A 19,072-nucleotide genomic window follows, 5' to 3' on the forward strand; every position below is an offset into this window, starting at 1 on the left:
CCAAACGGTTGTGCACGGGAAACTTTAGAAACATTTGCAAACATGGATGGTCTTTTAAAATTGTTTTGCAAATGTGAAACTCTCTTTAAATTAAAACAAAATTTGGCCAAATAACCAAATCGACCACAAAAATCACATTGATACACACGAGCATGCTTATGATGAGAAATAGGTGCATGTGTGTGTACATGTGATGAAGAAACTTGATGAGATGCACAAGAAGGATTAATATTCTTATGTTTTTGTGCATCATAACAAAATCTAGCAAGATGGCCTTTACGACCGCAAATTGTGCATTTGTAGACTTTGCTATACATGTGTGCATGATGTATAGGATGTTTAGATGTTTTAGCATGAGACTTAGCACACATGTCCATAAGTTTCTTATGGTTATCAATGCATGTTTTTAAAGTTGAATCTAAGCATGATATGCGTTCCTTAACAAGATTCAAATCATCATTATGCATAACATCATTGATAATAGAAGTAGAGCATGTATGATTATTCTCAAAAGAATTTAGTTTATTTCTAATGCATTCTACTTCTAGCATGGCATTTTCTTTCTCATGAGATTAGTGTAGGCATGCATTAATCTATCATATGCACAAGCAAGTTCATCACTAGATAAATCATTATCGGGTTCGAACTCGCAAACCTCACTAGGGCTATCGCCTAGTGGCCGTGTGCATGATGCTCCACATGAACTTGAAGCGGGATCCTCCAAAGCTTGTCGGATCGCCTTCAAGTCTCCTTGATGTGCTTCTATAAATATCCATAAGGTGTAAGCACTATCAAAATGAACAAACTTGTTAGACATAGATGAATTAAAAGCATTTAGCAAATATTCTAACAAAATATTGTTCATTGTAAACATACGATGATCATTCTTATTCCACTTGGATTTCTCCAAAGTGGCACAATATAAGCATCATCTATAATTTCCCATAAATCAAAGTGTTTAGATTGAACAAAAAGTTTAAATCTAACACACCATTGGGCATAGGGGAAATTATCTAATCTAGGAGTAATATTAATGGCATAACCTAAACCATGCATATCCATAATATAAAAGGCAAGCAAGATACAAATAAAGCTCAAAATTAGATTAGCACAATAAGCTAACTTGGATCTTTAACTCAAGGCGATTAGACCTTAAATCAAAGAGCACCAAGCTCTGATACCAAATGTTAGACCCTAGAGGGGGGAGGGGTGATTAGGGTCTTATGCTAATCTAATCCGATTAAATGCCAATTAAAATAAATAACAAGTTATCCTAGCAAGTATGAAATACCACAAGATATATGAGCGAGGATAATCAATGTAAACAATGAGATATATCCTATATGATAGAGATATATGCAAGGATATATAAACAACACAAGGGTAAATAATCTAAACAAGATAGTGGATGAAATAAATGAGTAATGTACAATTGGGGATATAAGATAAATGCAAAAATAAATACGCTAAAGACAAACTCTAACAAGCAATATGATCACGGAGTTCGGACATTCCGTCCTACGTCTCCGCTCCCCACTCCCGGGGAGAAATCCACTATCACAACCGGGTTTTCTACGTTCACCCGAATAACGTTTACACCTCACAGTGTCGGTTTTCAATGCTCACCGAACAACGTTCACTCCTCACACTCGGTTTTCTAGTTCACCGAAAACTTCACAACACACTCGGTTTTCTAGCTCACCGAAAACCTTACAACACTCACAATGTAACAAATATAAATTTGTTCTCTACAATAGATGAGAACTCAATTAAGCACAACTCAATGTTACAATCTCTCACAACCCTAATATACTATGTATGCAAATACAATAAGCTCAAAGTGGGTGTGTGTAACAATGAGTGAAATCAAAATTAAATCTAAACTCAAATATAAAATCTAGCTTAAGAACAATGATAATCAAACAAGTATATAAATATAAAGCTAGAGTTTGAGTTTAGAAAACTTCTCTAGATCAAGATGGAGAGATGGAGATTTGAGGTCCAAACAATAAGATAATCTCCTCCACTTGTGAAAGCTAAAACTGCTTTAAACCAAACCCTTAAACAAGGTTAAAACAAGCTTAAACCCTTTTTAAAACCCTTGTTTAAAAACTTCTTTTTGTTACTTGAAAACTGAGATCAAAGAGAGTATTTATATCCTCCAAAACCTCAGCTAAAAATCCCAAGACAAAAGATAAAAACAGCCCCAGCAAACAGCTCAGAGAAATAGCCGTTGAAGTCCAACGGACGACAGAGAGCAAAACCACGAAGAAACGTTCTGGACAATCGTCGGTCGACCGGTGCGGTCGACCGATGGAGCTTTCGGTCGACCGGACCGGTCGACCGACCAACTCTCTGTCGCCCAGTGATGAAAGATCAAATGATCGGTCGACCGGTACGGTCGACCGAATACTGATACTTCTGAAAAACAGTTTTAAACAGATTTTTAACTTTTGAAAAATTGTTAAAAATAACAAATGAAGTCCAAAAATAATGAAACTTTGGGAAATGTATATAAATATGTAAGTAAACATGTTACAAAAAGAATTTTCCAAATTGCATTTCCCATTTGTGAAAAATCATCATTTTGCAAAATAGTTCAAAACACGAAAATGGAAACATGTGAATTTTGACATTTTGGCTAAACCATGTTTTGAAACTTTGCACAATGATTATATAGACTTAATAAAGTATGTATATGATTATTGTTAAGTCCAAAAACTAAGAATATAATATTTTCACAAAATTGCATATTCTATGCAATAAATACCAAAACAATAATAGTAAATATGAAACATGTGATTTCATATTTATAAATATGAAAACTCAAAACTATGTATGTATATATATAAAACTATATATATATGCATAAAAACCAAAACTTGTGTAACTTTGAATTGCAAGGCTTCACTCCACTATTCCGTCAACCTCCATTGGATATCATCGTTGTAGCGCATATTCCATCCATCCTCCAACTCGTTGTTTGCCTAGAATAAATACGAAAACACAAACACTAGACAAACAACATTAAAAATAAATTGTTTGTTAAACATCATCAAAACAAGAAGGCCAACATTATCGTATAACATTATATCCCTGAAAGTGTTCAGATGGAAGTATGCTTCTCGTCCTCGGAATACATCTAGATCTGGTTGTACCTTGAGAATCCGTCCATGAATGACATCCTTTCAAACCCACACGTGTTGTCAATGATGACATCTGTGATGGGTAAGGGGAAGTCATCTTTTGGGCATGCCAAGTTTAAGTCACGGAAGTTGATGCAGACTCTTCTCGTTCTTTTTCAGAACTGGAACGATATTGGCCATCCAATCCGGGTGCTATTCTTCTCGGATAAACTCTAAATCAATGAGCTTCTTGACTTCGGCTTTGATTGCCTCCATGATCTTTGGATGGAATCGTTGTTGCTGCTGCTTGACTAGCTTAGCATTAGGTTTAATGTTAAGGTGGTGCATGGCCACCTAAGGATCAAGGCCGGGCATGTCCTCACAGTTCCAGGTGAATACATTAATAAACTTACATATAAGAGCAATGAGATCTTCATTTTCTTTATGTGACAGGCTATCACTTATGAATATGAGCTTTGGATTAGATTCATCTCCCATGTTCACTTGAATTACTTTGTCGTCAGTAGGAGGCTCATGCTGTTCAAAGTGGGTCTCCCACTGCATGCCGAGTTGCCGACTCAAGGGATCTTCGAATAGGGGTAATTGATCATCCTCTCGAGCTTCACTTGGCTGAGCTGAGGTCATGTTAGACCTAGGCCCCTTGAACATGACCCCTATACTGGTGTTCGAATCCTAACAGATCGATTCAGAATAAGATCTAAAGGAGTAGCCGTCTGACCCTTCACTAACTTCAAAACACTGCGTTGGCGGCGGAGATACATATCCCAATCCCCTACGAGTCATGTCGTAATAATTGCCGGGTTTCTCTTTCAGTACAAAGGGGGTAAGCGGAGTACACTGGCCTTTTCAAAATTTAAACTTCCCACATGAGAAATGTCATATCCCATTTTCTCCATTATGCGATGTATTGTTGGCCTGAAATGTGAGAATTGAGGGATTTCCTCTTTTTCTTCGGATCATCGCAAATAGTTTGTAGTGGATTCTCGGTTTGCCTGAAAATGATGTCTTTTTGGTTGTTTTTTTGGTGGACACCATGAAGATGGCCTACGAAGATTCGATGCGTCGCCAACTTATTGTGAAGGATGAGCGAATCCGCATGTGTAATGCTGATTCATCATATAACCTCGACAGAGAATCCATCGATATATCAGTGCTTGTACCCGATGCATTAGGATCAGAGTCAATGCATGACAAGTAAGCTAAACTCTCATTAATATTGAAGATAACTTCACCGGCATCCGCATCGATGTCATTTACACCGAGACTTTTAAGGCCGATCACGATGGGCTCAATGTCATTAAAGACAAGATCATGCTCATATTCAGGCTCCGTATCAGCCTCGTTGCCAATATGAAGGTCCTCAACTGGTGATATGTTGGTCGGCTCACCATCTAGGTAGTGGATAGAATCAGTAAAATAATTCTCCACCCCCTTAAATAACTGCTTTTCTGTGAACACTGTTTTAACCTCGTCGTTTTCATCCACGTACTTCATGCACTGATGCAAAGTGGATGGAATAATCAAATTATTGTGGATCAATGGTCGACCTAATAATAAGTTAAAGGATGTCTCTGCATCGATGACATAGCAGATGGCATCCGTCTTCAAGTCCCCCATCTAGCATTTGAGTTTGATTTTACCGAGATGATGGGTGTTAGAGGCGTTAAAGCTATAAATGGTAATCCCCATTGCTGACAGACGATGAAGAAGGACCCTGAGATAATTAATGAGCCTCAGCGGTATGATGATCAGGGAGAAACCGGGGTCAACCTGGATCCGGTCTACCCGAACTGAGCCGATGTATCCTATGAAGTATAAAGGTCTATCGTGCTTCGGGTTCTTCACAAACATGTCTTCTGGGGAGAACGTGATATGCGGCATCCGTCCTCTAAAGACTTGGTGGCATTGAGGGCATGCTTCCTGTGTTTTTTCTGTTGGGATTAGCGAAATATGAGCAAGGAACGCCTCATTATCTGCTAGTGCCTCGCGCAGAGCTTCCCTCGTTGATCTGTATAAACGTAGAAGCTCGAATAACGTGATTCTTGTCGGGATGTTGGCTAGCTAGGCCAACACATCAAATTGAAAAGGACTTTTTGAGCTTTCAGGAGTCTCCTTCCTGAGTGCTTTATTATATCGGAACACCTTTGCTTTTGGATCATTGGTGGGTAATTGCATCTTCTTTGCTACTTCCTCCATTGGCTTTAGTGAGTTGTTTCCTGCCTCAGGATATTTCTTCAAGTACTCCTTTCCACTACGAGTTCCTAATGTCTGAATAGGTTGTACGATGAATGCTGGATGTTCATCATCGGAACTGCTGAGGGAAGCAGTTTCAACCCTTATCTGGGATGGCAGAAACAACATTATAGGACTTCTGCTTTGCCTTGGACTTCTTTGAACTTGTCGACGCCCATTGCTCATCTCTAAGTAGGTCAGGATGGACCCATAAGACCTTGCCTTTCGAAGTAGTGTAGGGTCCTTTTGGTGGTGAGGATCAAGATTCAGGACCCTAGTCTCTGCTCGTGGGATCGGTTTCACACCATTTTGTACAAGAAGCTCCGGGAAGCCTATGAACCGCAAGAAGACCATGTTTGCAGACACCTTCTTTTGTTCGGATTGAAGGGTCATGACGCCCGCGTTTAATAAATCTTGGATTTTATCCTTCAGGATGTAGCATACCTTCGTTGGGTGATGCACCAACTTGTGGTACATACAGCAATTAGGATCATCCGTCCTTGAAGTCTCCTCAGGTTTCTTTAATTCTAGAAGCTTGAACTTCTTCATCTTGATTAACATCTTGAGAATCGTGACTACCTGCTCATCTTTGAAGTCATACTGCTTCTGGAAGAAATTATCTGAAGGATTACCCTTTTGCTTTGAAGAGGGTTTGAACGAGGAAATGGTTTCCACTGCCATAGTATCCTTCCCCTTTGAATGGGTTTTAGGGATGAAGTTGCCTTGGTTAGCACCCCCTCTTCTAGGATGAGATTCACGTGGCTCTTCAGCATCTAACCTCTTGAGCATGCTTTCAACTTGTTCCCATTACTAGATCAAGTATTTCCATGAATGATCTTCAATAGCGCCCATTTTGGATAGTATACTGATGGAGAGATTGCTCCGATACATCTCGATAAGAGTAGCCTCCGAGACCTGATCACGGGAATGCAGTGATCGGTTCCTAAATCTTTTAACAAAGTCACTGATTGACTCTGTCTTCTTCTGCCTCTCAGCTAGCAGAGTGGCCATAGATACTTCTGTATCATCATCGAAGAATTCGACCATGAAGAGCCTCTTCACGTCCTTCCAACAATTGATGGACCCAGGCTTCAACCTACGTAACCACTTAAAAGCAATTACCTTGAGGGTACTAATGAACAATCGAGTTATAATAGGATCATTTCCCACTATATGCCTAGTTTGTGCTTGAAAATAATAGATATGTTGGGTAGGAGAGCCCGTGCCATCGAATTGTAGGAGGCTGAGTGGCTTGAACTTTGGAGGATAAGGAACTACGTCCCATTTAGTAGGGTATGGTCTAGTCATCCCCAGTTCTCTAAAATTTCTCTGAAATTTCTCTGAAGCTTCAAAGCATCAAGTTGCTTCTGAAAGTCACCCAACTTCTGGTCTTGATATTTCTTGCGAGGATTGAATTCGACTTCTAATGATTCAGAATAAGCTTTCGGAGTTTCCTCTTCATCACCCCCTGTGTTGATGTCTTCTTGGTTTCAATGGCTAGATCCCCCAGCTTCAGGTGAAGGTCGCCGATATCATGATTTCGAATCTTCTCCGAAACCTTTCTTCTTTTTCTTCTTCTCCTTTTCTTAAGGAGCTTGTCTATCATCTCTCTCATGAGCTTGATAGTTTCATGTTGTTGGAGAAGAGTAGCTTTTTTTCTCCTCTAATCTTTTTTGCCAGGTCCTCTACATTTCCAGCCATATGAGCATTCGCACGTCCACTTTGATCAATTCTGGTTGCTTGGGAAGTGGCAATGGATGAGTTGTCAAGCTCATCCTCGGTATCGTTAGAAACATCTGCCAAACATTGGTAATCCAATGGAGTTACCGAGCCTATACGGACGCGGGTGTGTCAAAAGATACCTTCTGCTCAATAAATAACCCCCTCAGCCCCAAAGAGAATTCAGGATTAGAGGAATCAGAAGGTCCAACTGGTCCTTTGCCTTTACCCTTGCTGGTCATGTTGACTGTAACTTTAGCGGGTTCATTCTTGGGAATTTGTTTTCTGGGATGAAAGCATCTTCTCTTGGATGACGAGACTCCTAGCGGTCCAGACAGTCGCTCAAAGACAGAGGGCTTGGGTGATGGCCCCCCGCACTGAAATTTGGCGAGTAATGTGGAGATGAGCCTTTCACAGTTGCAATGAGATTTTATTTGGCTTAGACTGCGTTTACAAACCATGTAATCGCGGAGATCAGCAACATGACCACCCCCTGTTAACTCAGGTAGTTTGGATGTGCATGCACAAGAATCTCTAAGTGTTAGAGATTTACGAGTCTGACTGGCTGGACGAGCCTCATGTGTGATACGAGGTTCGTAAATTAGGCAAGCATCGTCACTCATGCGAGCATTAATATTTGGGCGAGCCTGGTGATGAAATTGTCGTCTCGGACGAGTCTGGACTTAGCAACTTGAAAGTGGCCTAGTGGTGGAGCGAGCTCTATGCTGGAGGCGAGGTCTGTCATCTTGATGTACCTCAGTTCTACCAACCTCGACAGTAGGACGAACTTGGTTTGGGAGACAAACTTGGTGTCTTGGACGAGCCTCGTGTTAAAGACGAGGCTCATCTGGACGCACTTAGATGCACGAGCAGTGATGATGAGGTTTGCGTTATGGGCAAGGTTCGTTATTTTGACGCACCTCAGTTGGGCGAGTCTCAACTAATTTACGAGATCTGGCCACGTCATCTCGGGGCCGATAGTGGAAGCCATCCAGAGAAGCTAAGGTGCAGGCTTCACGACGGGCTTGATTTTGGCGTCGACGTCATCTTGCCCTTTTCGACAGCAAATTGGCCTCGAGCTCCACAATAATTGAAGTTTGTTTGGGTTGTTTAACGACCCATTGCTTAGTCTGACGGCTATTTCTTAGAGTCTTGTCAGTCAAAGGCAAGGATTTCTCCTCAAGGCAAACTCGGGTTGAGTTGCCAGTAGCCGAATTGGCTAGAGTCTCGCGAGAGACTTTGCGGCACTTGCATGCTTTGGCAGGAGGAGAGGAATTCCTCGTACTTGGATTGATCGAACTCGATGAAGAGGGTTTCAACGTCAGTTCCCATGACAATCTTGTCTGACTGTACCATGATCATTTCTTCAAAGAAAATGATATCTCCCACTATGGTCGCCATCTTCTGTAGGGTCCCAAAAAAGACGATACGATTAGTTCTCCATCTTCTTGGTTGTAAGAAAAGATTCTATCACTTGGTAAAAATCTTTTTTTATAGTCGTTCTTTTTCAAGTACAGAAGAGGAGAAGATTGATTCGACTTCTCCTTTGTTTAATGTGGGTTCGATGTGATGATGAGATGCCTCGCTCGATGCTTGTGTCGAGCTTACTTCTCGTTGACGATCGGAGCAAGATTGCTTCCAACCTGAGGAGGAAATTAGCCTCTTGATGAGTGTTGTAGCTGCTTGCGGCTGTTATTGCCTCTTGACGTGTGTGCGTCTGATCTTTTGGGCCTCAAAACTCGATTCCTAGGGTCTCCAAAAGTCCCCTCTTTCATAGCTGTTCACGGCTATTTATAAGCGTTCAGTACGTAATTGACGCTGAGATCATGGGATCAGGAGCGTAACTGACTCCTTAGATTTAGCCCATGTAGGCTGACTGAGTCTTCATGGCCGTTAGCCTCATGGCATCGAGCTTCGCTTGATGAGATGAGCTTCACTGCGTTGCGAGATTCGTCTGATGAAACGAGCCTCGCTGCGTGGTGAGGTTCGCCTAATGAGGCGGGTTTCGCTGCATGGCGAGCTTTGTCTTTGATGGTTAGGCATGGCTATGTGTTGAACTTCGTATTCTGGGGCGAGTCTTGTTGACTGGCGAGGTTTGTCTCTGGATGAACTTCGTCTGACGAACTTCGTCTTCTGAATGTGCTTCATTTTCTATAGGGGTTTCGTCTCCAATGATGAGCTTCGTCTTCAATGACGAGCTTCATTTTCTGAAGGAGTTTCGTCTCCTGAAGGATAAAGCATTGAGAGCCTTGTCTCTGGGCCAACTTCGTCTCTAATGACGAACTTCGTCTTCTGAGGGGTGAGGCTCTATGAGTCTCGTCTTAGCTGAGACGACCCTCATTGACCGAGGCGAGTTTCGTCATTGTGACGACCCTCATCATGCTTGTAGCGAGCTTCGACACTCCTTTGTCCCTCGGCATTTTTTAGTGCCAACATGCCCTTTTTTGGGCCGAAACATGAAATCATGGAGTGACATCCTTTTAGTCAGGCCCGGATTAGTACTTCATTTCCTACTAAGATTCGAAGTTGTGCTGCTTTAATACCATGTCAAAGGACCCTAACGCCACGCTAAAGTTCCAAAAGTAATAGTGTGAGCCGAGGGTTGTAATTATGTACTCTAACACTGTCAATGCGATACCTATCAGTGCACTGGATAGCCTTACTAGACAGTGATGATGCATGCATCAATAATGGGGCTAGACTTTTTTCCTCCTTGTTCACTCCGAACCCTATGCACTCAATGACAATAAAAAGTCCATCTCAACACACCAGATCCTCAAACCCAAAGAAGGAACAATGTCCACTAAAACCCTCCTCCTTTCTCTCCTCCTCCTCTCCTCTCTCCACACTTCCTCCTTCGCATTCAAGCCCAAGTTCATCCCTCCCAAGCTCCCTCCCCCAGACCCCTTCTGCCCGAGAGACGTCCTCAAGCTCGGCACCTGCGCAGACTTGCTCGGCAACGTGGCGAGTGTGGTGGCCGGAGAGCCTCTCGGGGCAAAATGCTGCGCTCTGCTGCAGGGGCTGGCGGACGCCGAGGCGGCGCTCTGCTTGTGTACCGCGGTTAAGGAGAGCGTGCTCGGCGTCCTGACGGCCGAGTGGTCGGTGGCGGTGAGCTCGGTTGCTAGCTCTTGCAAGAAGGAGATCCCTGACGGTTTTAAATGCGTCTAGAGGCTTCGTGCCTGTTCGTTGCGGAGCTCCTTTGTGTCTGTTATCTTATGTTGGATTTTCTTTGTATCTGTGTTTGCTGTGATGAGCAATGCTATCTAGTTGATGGGTGTGTTTGTTAGTATTTGAACTGCGGACGGAAATTTGGTGGCAAGAAATCTATTACTGATGGGTTTTTTGCCCCCTTTATGAAGTCTGGAGTAGCTGCATCAAAGATGCATTTGGTCATTAAGGTTAATTTTCTAGTAGCGCTCCAAGATTAATTAATTCAGGGTACTGGATTGAGTTCGGTGCATCTTGGCTCTATGGATTTCATGTTTTCCGAAGTAAATATTTTCCCACACTGTATTTTGGTATAAATAGAGTCCCGTAAAGATCCCTCCGATAACTTTTGATGTTGGTGTCAGATATCAGGTTGCAATTTACCTGTCATAGTGCTTGATGATGGGGATGTCAACTCTTGATGATAGCTAGAGAAAGAGCTTTGCTACAGAGACCCAAAATATGAGACCAATAGGGGGGACAAGTGAGGTGTCCCCCTCCTATTGCCTAATGAGCTAGCTATCATTAATGATGGGCAACTTATTATGCAATAGGAGGGGGACAACTCACCTGTCCCCTTGTTGGGGACCATATTTTGGATCCTTGGGGAATTTTTCCTAGAGAAAGTATACACAGGTCTCGGTCTCCGTCTCGGTCTATCGCATTAATTAATGATGGGTTACCTGTGTGTTTACGCTTACGTTAGTGGACTTTGAGATTTGTGTATTGATCCAAGGACGGGCGTATCTTTGATATACCAATAATGCAAATAAGTTGAGATCGAAGAACTAGTCAATAATATTGCAGAATGCAAAGGTCGCAGATTTGCATGCTCTTCAAAATTGCCAACAGATATTATGTAATTGTCCGTTTGATCACGCATAAAGAGGAAAACTTTAATAGGACTTCCGAACAGGCCGGCTGGCATGAATATGGGTCCAACTATTTACACTCCCAAACAGTAACTTTGGGGGTGTGTGAGGACTAAATTTCCCTTCTCCCAAACCAAAACAGGCCAAGTCCATTCCAGAAACACCCTCAACATCAAAAGGGCATTTTCGGTAATCCAACTCTCAAAATTACTGTTTGGGAGTGGATATAGCAAACATGCATGAATACGCATAAAGAGAAGAGAGAATTGGAGGGGTAAGATGATATCTACTTGAGCTCTCTCAAAGGGTCTTGTTACTGCACCTGCAGAAGAGTATTATGATTAGGCTTGAGGGTGTAATTTAATTTATACTCTAATAACCATATCAATTTGTTGGACATGCAGATGATCTAATTTGATAAAAAATGTCTTATACTACTTTCTGATAATGGAGAGGATTCAAATCCTGTAGTCTACAAATATTTTGATGGAGAATCGCGTATAAGGTGTTGTTTGGTTGGTTTACCAGAAAGGCATGAACCCTATTTTATGGCTTGTGAAGCCCATTTCTGAGGATTTGGGGATAAAATCGGTTTCATGAAAAAATTGATGCGGTGGGTCTTTTTAAGACCTCTTTTACATAAATTATCATACCAACCAAACATAAGAAACGTAAGATCGGCTTGAGATATTCAGAATTTATGTGGCAAACAAAGAAATAACTTTCATCCTTTTGCAATGCGAACCAAACAACCCCCAAGGGAGATATGCCATCATAGTCTACAATAGAAACTTCTCTCCTTATTTACTGCAAAAGAACATCATATAACATATCATTTTCATCTATTTTTTTGTCTTGAAAATGCATAATTATTAATTTCAGACCTTGCAACTCTTCTAATTAATGATCAAACAAAGCCTTGAGGAGTTCAATACTTGATTGGAAGGGAATAATTCACAAACTTACAGATTAAACAAGCATTACAATGTCATTCAAACAACATCACAGAATTGGGAAGGCTTACTTGTTCCAAGCCATCATAAAAGTACAAATTAAAAGAAAGAATTTAAGGTGAAACTAAAGTTGCATAACTTAATTGGACATCTTCTCATGTCTCTGCATCAATTCAACCCATGCGGATGACCTGTAATTACAAACAAATATATATATCAGCAGAGATAAAACTTAGACAAATATATTTAAATTAAAAAATAATTTATAATGTTTCAATTTAGAACCTCTTAATAAAAGATGATTCGTTATCATACTTGCCAGAACCATAAATCTCGTTAGTAAATGATGAGGATAGAAACACACAGTGGATCTCTTCACCAAAAAAATCAGTGAACATATTTAAGAATATATTTCAAATAAACTACTATTAACTTTTTATCGTTTTCCAAAAATATCATAAATTATTTTTTCTAGAGTAACGTTAAATTAACTTCTAAACTTCTGGAAAGATATCACATACAACATCAATTACATGTCGTAAAACAAAACTGTTATGAATGTTCAGATAAAATCACTAAACTACCATAATTATTCATAAATTTACTACTTTGGTCATAAAACTAACTTGTAGAGTATATACTACGTAATATATGTGTAAAATTTTGAGACACCCCTAAAAAGTTTGGAAATGTTACTCGACCCTCGAAGTTTTTTGCGTTTTTCCTAAATCTATTTTCAGATAACCCTTAATATTTTGGGTTTATCTTAAAGAGTAAAAAGTTTGAGGTTAAGTGATATTTTCAAACATTTTTACGGGTTAGCCAAAGCTATTGTAGGTTCTGTGAAATTTACGTACCCTTACTATTTTTCAGTAGGGAGTTCAACTATGCGCAGGTGTAGCCTGGTGGTGGGGTTTTGCCGCAAGTCACCAACAATTCAAGCGCAATAGGGATATAAACATCCACTCCAAGTGCCTTAAGCTTGATGCTAGTGCACAAGCACGCCGCTGCCTCCGCTGAAGCCAGCCCGGCGATCAGTGGGCAGCAATGAACCGCAGGGTCGCCGACGTGCACGACATGGCGCAGCATGTCAAGGCACGCACCGAACTTGAGGGTGTCGATAGGACATGTCACCTTTGCGGGACCTGGTGGGCATGGAGGCTTCACCCCCGGAGGCGACGGAGGTTTCGTGGACGGCGGGTTGAGCACTGGAGGGATGTCGATCGGTGGTTTCCCGATGACCGGAGGGATGTCGATCGGTGGTTTCCCAATGATCGGCGGGATGCTAATTGCTAATTGGTGGTTTCCCGATGACCGGAGGGATGGTGATGGGTGGTTTCCCGATGACCGGAGGGACGGTGATGGGTGGTTTTCCGATGACCGGTGGCACCTTAGGGAGGTCAATGGGCGGTTTTCCGATGACCGGGGGTAGTGGAGGGAGGTCAACGGGTGGTTTTCCGATGACCGGAGGTATGGGGAGGGGGCCCACAGAGGGAGGGTTGGGCTTAGAGGATGGAGGGCAGTTCCCTAGGGTTTGAGAGGCCAGAGAGAGGATGAGAATGAGGAAATAAGGCGTGAGCTTAGTGAACTCCATTGTGATGAGAGAGTGCGAGTGCAGAGCGTAGCTAGGGTTTGGTTTTGTTTTTATAGAGGGAGGAGGGTTATTGTGAAGGGACAGAGCACGTGAAGATCAAGGTATTGCCAGTGAAGATGGTTGGCTCTTCGTTGCATATTGTGAAGCTACGAGCCCATGTATGCATCATCTCTTCAATCATTGTTCTCTTCTTTGTACTGCATAGTGCAAAGTATTTTTTAAGCTAGGTTTTGGGTGTTAAGATTGTGAAAAATATTTTTTAGGTATTTGATTTCAGTAAATGGAATAGTTGACATCATTTGAGTTGAGGATGTACATTTTTCAGTTGTAGTAAATTAAGGTATATGTTTCCTCCATACTTCGCATTGTGGTGTTTCATGGAAACTATTTAGTGGTCTTACTATTCTCGCGCACTCATGTCATCAGCTAAAGATGAAGTTGTATATATATCATCAAATTCTAGTAAAGATGATGATGTAACTCCTACCCATATTATACTACAGTGAGAATCTAGGTGTACTCTGTGGGGGATTCGAAACAATCAAATCGAACCATTGCCCTTCCGGATCTTATTAGAAAGTTGAGCAAGAAAGAAATTCACTACGAATCAAAGATAAAAACTTGCAGAAATAAGAACAAGAGAGAACACACGAATTTAACGAGGTTCGATAACGTGCCTACATCCTCGGGAGCCACACCACACAATCTCTTTGATTAATTGAAGAATGAATACAAGCACTCAAACAAGGGATTAATCTCTCTGAGATTCTCTCTTTTTTTTTCTCTTTCTGATGGTTTTTCACGTTCTCATTAGCCTTAGAAAACATATAGATATATGAATCCCAGCTCAAATAGAATTCAAAACGGATTAGGAAACTACCAGCTCGACTCGCGGTCGACCGTTGAACCAGTCGCGGTCGATTGGATAAACGACATAAACCTAAAAATGCCTACAGGGTCTCGCGGTCGACCGGACCATCTGTCGCGGTCGACCGGCAAAAGTCCAGAGACTTTTCCTGTCTCGTGTACGTTCGCGGTCGACCGCACCAACCGTCACGGTCAACCATACGTAGATTGTCTTGACTGTTTCCTTCGTCTTCCTTATTCCAGCTTCGGCTTCAGCTTTGGGTTTATACTTAGACTAACAATCTCCCACTTGAAGATCAAAGCACCATCAGCGAGTTCACCCGAACTGTTCTCTTCTTTGCAAGTATCTTCTCCTTCCCGAAAAATCCTTTCTTCAATCATCAACATCCCGATGATCTTGTCGATCCTCCTAGTGTGGCTCCACCTTCATCTTCTACTCGTGAAGACCAACTGAAGTTGCGTACAACTCCAGTTTGTCAATGGTGACTGCCTTTGTCAACATGTCCGTCGGATTTTGACTCCTCAAAATATTCATTAAGTGTAACTTTCCATCTTCAATCAGTGAGCGTATGAAATGGTATCAAACGTCGATGTGCTTCATTTTGGTATGATGAACTAGATTCTTGGCAAGATGTATAGCGTTCTGGCTATCACAATAAAGAACGCATCTACGTATCCATGCAGCACCAGCTCGTTCCTCCTAAAATATAGTGGCTTGTTCGTTGTCCCTCTCAAGTACCGTAATATCCACTTCACGGTCTCCCAATGCTGCTTTCCTGAATTTCTTGCAAACCTGTTCATAACTCCTACTGCATGGGCAATGTCCGACCTCGTGCAAACCATCGCGTACATGAACTCTAATAACCAAAGAATATGACACCCTACTCATATGCACTCCCTCTCTCTGTATCTATCTTAGGCGATTGCTCCTCAGATAATTTGAACTGGCTTCCAAAGGGTGTGCTAACAACCTTAGCATTCTGCATATATTGAACCTCTAAAGTACCTTCTCGATATATTTAGTTTGGCTCAACCTCAACATCCCTTCAGCTTCATCCCTACTGATTCACATCCCTAGAATCTACTTTGTTGCACTCATATCCTTCATTGCAAATTCCTTTGCCAGCTGCTTCTTCAAACTATTTATATCCTCTAAACACGATCCTGATACTAACATTTCATCAACATATAATAACAATATAATAAAGCTGGACTCGAACCTCTTAAAATAGAAGCAATGCTCTGAATTGCATCTTCTGTAGCCATTGTTTTATATGAAGTTATCAAGCTTCTTATACCACTGTCTCGGAGCTTGTTTCAAACCATATAAGCTCTTCTTGAGCTTGCACACCATCTCTTCCTTTCCTTCTTCAATGATGCCAACAAGTTGCTTCATGTAGATTTTTTCATCCAATTTACTATGAAGAAAGGTAGTCTTCACATCTAACTACTCAATGAAGAGGTTTTCTGCAGCCACCAACCTCAACACCACCCTGATGGTTATGAGCTTTACAACAGGGGAAAATATCTCCTTGTAGTCAACTCCTTCCCTCTACTGGAACCCCTTTACAACTAATCTGGCCTTAAATCTCTTGCTTCTATCACTCTCTTGCTTGACCTGGTAGACCCATTTGTTATACAAGGTCTTTTTCTGTACAGGTAGCTGGACTAGTTTCCATGTCTCATTAGTGAGTAGAGAATTCATCTCCTCCTGCATCACATGCTCCCATTGCTGAGATTTGCTCACTTTCATAGCCTCCTCATAGCACTCCGGTTCATCGCTATCTGTCAACAATAAGTAATCAAGAGATAAAAGATATCTAGGATTCGGTTTGGTGGATGACCTCCTAAGCTCCATGCCCTGGGTAGTTGCTTCTGCACATGGAGCCTTCTCCGTTCTTCGATCAGAACAAACATCATTACCCCTATCTGGAAGTTCCTCTAAATCTATATATTCAGATCCACCTACATCCGAAGTGCTGCTCCCACTGCTTTGGCTATCCTTGGTATTTTTTCTGTCCTTGTACATCACCTCCTTATTGAATATGACGTCTCGGCTCCTGATGTTCTTCTTGTTCTTCTCATCCCAGAGACTTTTCCTGTCTCGTGCACGTTCGCGATCGACCGCACCAACCGCCACGATCGACCATATCTTGTCTTGACTATTTCCTTCGTCTTCCTCATTCCATCTTCAGCTTCAGCTTTGGGTCTACACTTAGACTAACATGAAAACCTCTTCACATAAACAAATTGTTGATTCTTAAAAACTTGAAACAAATAGCCCAAAACCTCAGTAAAAACCCTTGAGAAAACCCAAGGCTTGAGGGGGATTTAAAGCCTCAAAAACACAGCTAAAAAACTAGTCATTATGCCCAGATGACCATTGATCGATCGACTGGTCAAGTGCCATCAGTCGACTGATCGGTCTGAAAACTCAAACGCTAGAAATTTGCTTAGATAGGTCGACTTATGAAGGTGTATTGGCCAACTAGTACTGTTCACGACACTGTTCACAAAACATGAAACCTGAAAATCTGATTTTCTAAATTCATTTTAAAATAGTAAAACAACTCTAAAAATTATAAACTTGGAGAAATGTTAATTCACATGATCATAAACATGTTAGAAAAAAATTTCTAAAATATTATTTCTCATTTGTAAATCATCAAAACTAGATTAGATAGTAGGCTCATAAACATGAGACCTAACAGAGAGAGGAATGGGGGTAAAACGGGTATTTTAAATGTGTAATATTAAGAACATGTAAGCAAACTAAGATGATTTAACATTAAATAATAATAATAATGGTAATTTGTAATTAATTTTGGTAAAAACTAATATAGTTTACATGTAAAAACTCTAAAAATAATATAGTTTAAATGTGTATATATATAGTACGTAATTCTAATATTCAAGTACCAGCTGCATTTCTATCCTTAAAAACAAACAAAATCAATATTGTCCCTATCATATGTATCGATGAATTTTGATCTCCTAGCAAGTGAGTGGCTTTTGTTGCCTCATACATCTCTTTCTGTGTCTACAGAGTTCACATGGGTGGATGATGCATGCATGGTTAAAGCTTGTGATACACAAGCCGTCCTGTGGACACACTTAACAGAAATTACTTCGTCTTGAACAGCGTACAAACTCTGCATCCTTGAATTCATGGCTCATGCATGCATAATGGCGGACCTAGAATTTCTAAAAAAAAGTGGTGTCACTATATAATTGATAATTATAAATTTTATAATTTTCCTTGTCGAGTTCTTATATTTTGGGGGAAAATACATTCTCGCATCATTAGTAACTTAATTTGTCAAATACCACTTTTCTCAATTAGTGGCTATACAATCAGTAGAATGATCTGCAATTTTAGTGGAATCACTTTAAATTTTTAGTGGTAAGTTTTTTTTATTGGAGGTTGGTTTAAGAAATGTGTTACAATGTACACATTGCGGAGTTGGAGCAAAGTGGGTTCACGCGACCCCACTTTGTTCCCTGGAGAACCGTCAATGCTCATGCAACACAATACTTTTCTTTTAACTAGTTTTTTGGTGCATGCGATAATTTCATTCGACAATAATGTGGAGATGATCAAGTACCGCACTGTGGAGTGATTTTTGGATTTGTTTTCAAGTTTTTCTCTTCCATAATTAGTTTTAAAGTACTATATATTGATATTACTCATTGAGTTATTAAAATCGTGATTCAATTGACCAAAAGTAGGCTTGTCTAAAATACCCNGCCGGGGCAACATCCGGGCCGGGCAGCTCGGGCCCGGAGCCCGGCCCGTGTGGCAACGGTCACCACTCGTGACCGTTGCCGGAAATAAGCCGGGCCGGCCCGGCCCGGCCACAACGGTCACCAATGGTGACCGTTGTGTGAAAACGGCCGGCCCAGTCCGGCCACAACAGCCAAAAACGGTCGTTTGACCGTTTTGCCCCCAAAAACGGTCAAAAAACGGCTATTTTGTGAGGTTATTTTGGTCATTTGCTTAGGGGGCTGGTTCTATAAATAGAGGAGGGTTTTCATTTGTTTTCTTCACACCAAAACTCATCCACTTCTCTCTTATACTCTTATACTCTCTCTTATACTCTTATACTCTCTTATTTATACTTTCTAATCCTTTCATCAAATGGCTTCCGGATCTGATTATGAAGAGCAAAACCTATCTCCCGATCCTGAAATGAGTCGTCCTACTGGGTCTACTCCTACTCCTACCGAAGTTAATCCCGAATCCGGTGACGACGAATCTGCACCAAGAGCTCCTAAAAGGCCAAGATCCGATGTATGGAATTTTTACGAGAAGATCGACGTCACCAAGGATGAACACGGTAGGATCCTCACCCAGAAGGCTAAGTGTGCGTTGTGCACGTGATATTTTAAAATATTATCAGCAAGAACAAGAAAAAATAATTTCTTATTTTAAAAATTTAAACTGTAAATTTTCTTTAACTTCTGATATTTGGACATCTAGAG

The 19,072-nt window shown here is 41.2% G+C and overlaps 1 protein-coding gene and 1 pseudogene across 1 annotated transcript; one reads left to right on the top strand and one right to left on the bottom strand.

Moving 5' to 3' along the window:
• LOC109835597 (14 kDa proline-rich protein DC2.15-like) lies at positions 9,894-10,265 on the top strand. The gene has a single exon (XM_020403569.1). The coding sequence runs from the start codon at positions 9,894-9,896 to the stop codon at positions 10,263-10,265; it is 372 nt and encodes a 123-aa protein (XP_020259158.1).
• Positions 12,077-13,760, bottom strand: LOC109835744 (annotated as a pseudogene).

The sequence above is a fragment of the Asparagus officinalis genome, chromosome 3 (genome assembly GCF_001876935.1).
Source record: "Asparagus officinalis chromosome 3, Aspof.V1, whole genome shotgun sequence".
NCBI lineage: Eukaryota > Viridiplantae > Streptophyta > Magnoliopsida > Asparagales > Asparagaceae > Asparagus > Asparagus officinalis.

Coding starts and splice junctions, on each gene's coding strand:
- LOC109835597 (XM_020403569.1), top strand. CDS start 9,894: ATGTCCACTAAAACCCTCCTCCTTTCTCTCCTCCTCCTCTCCTCTCTC.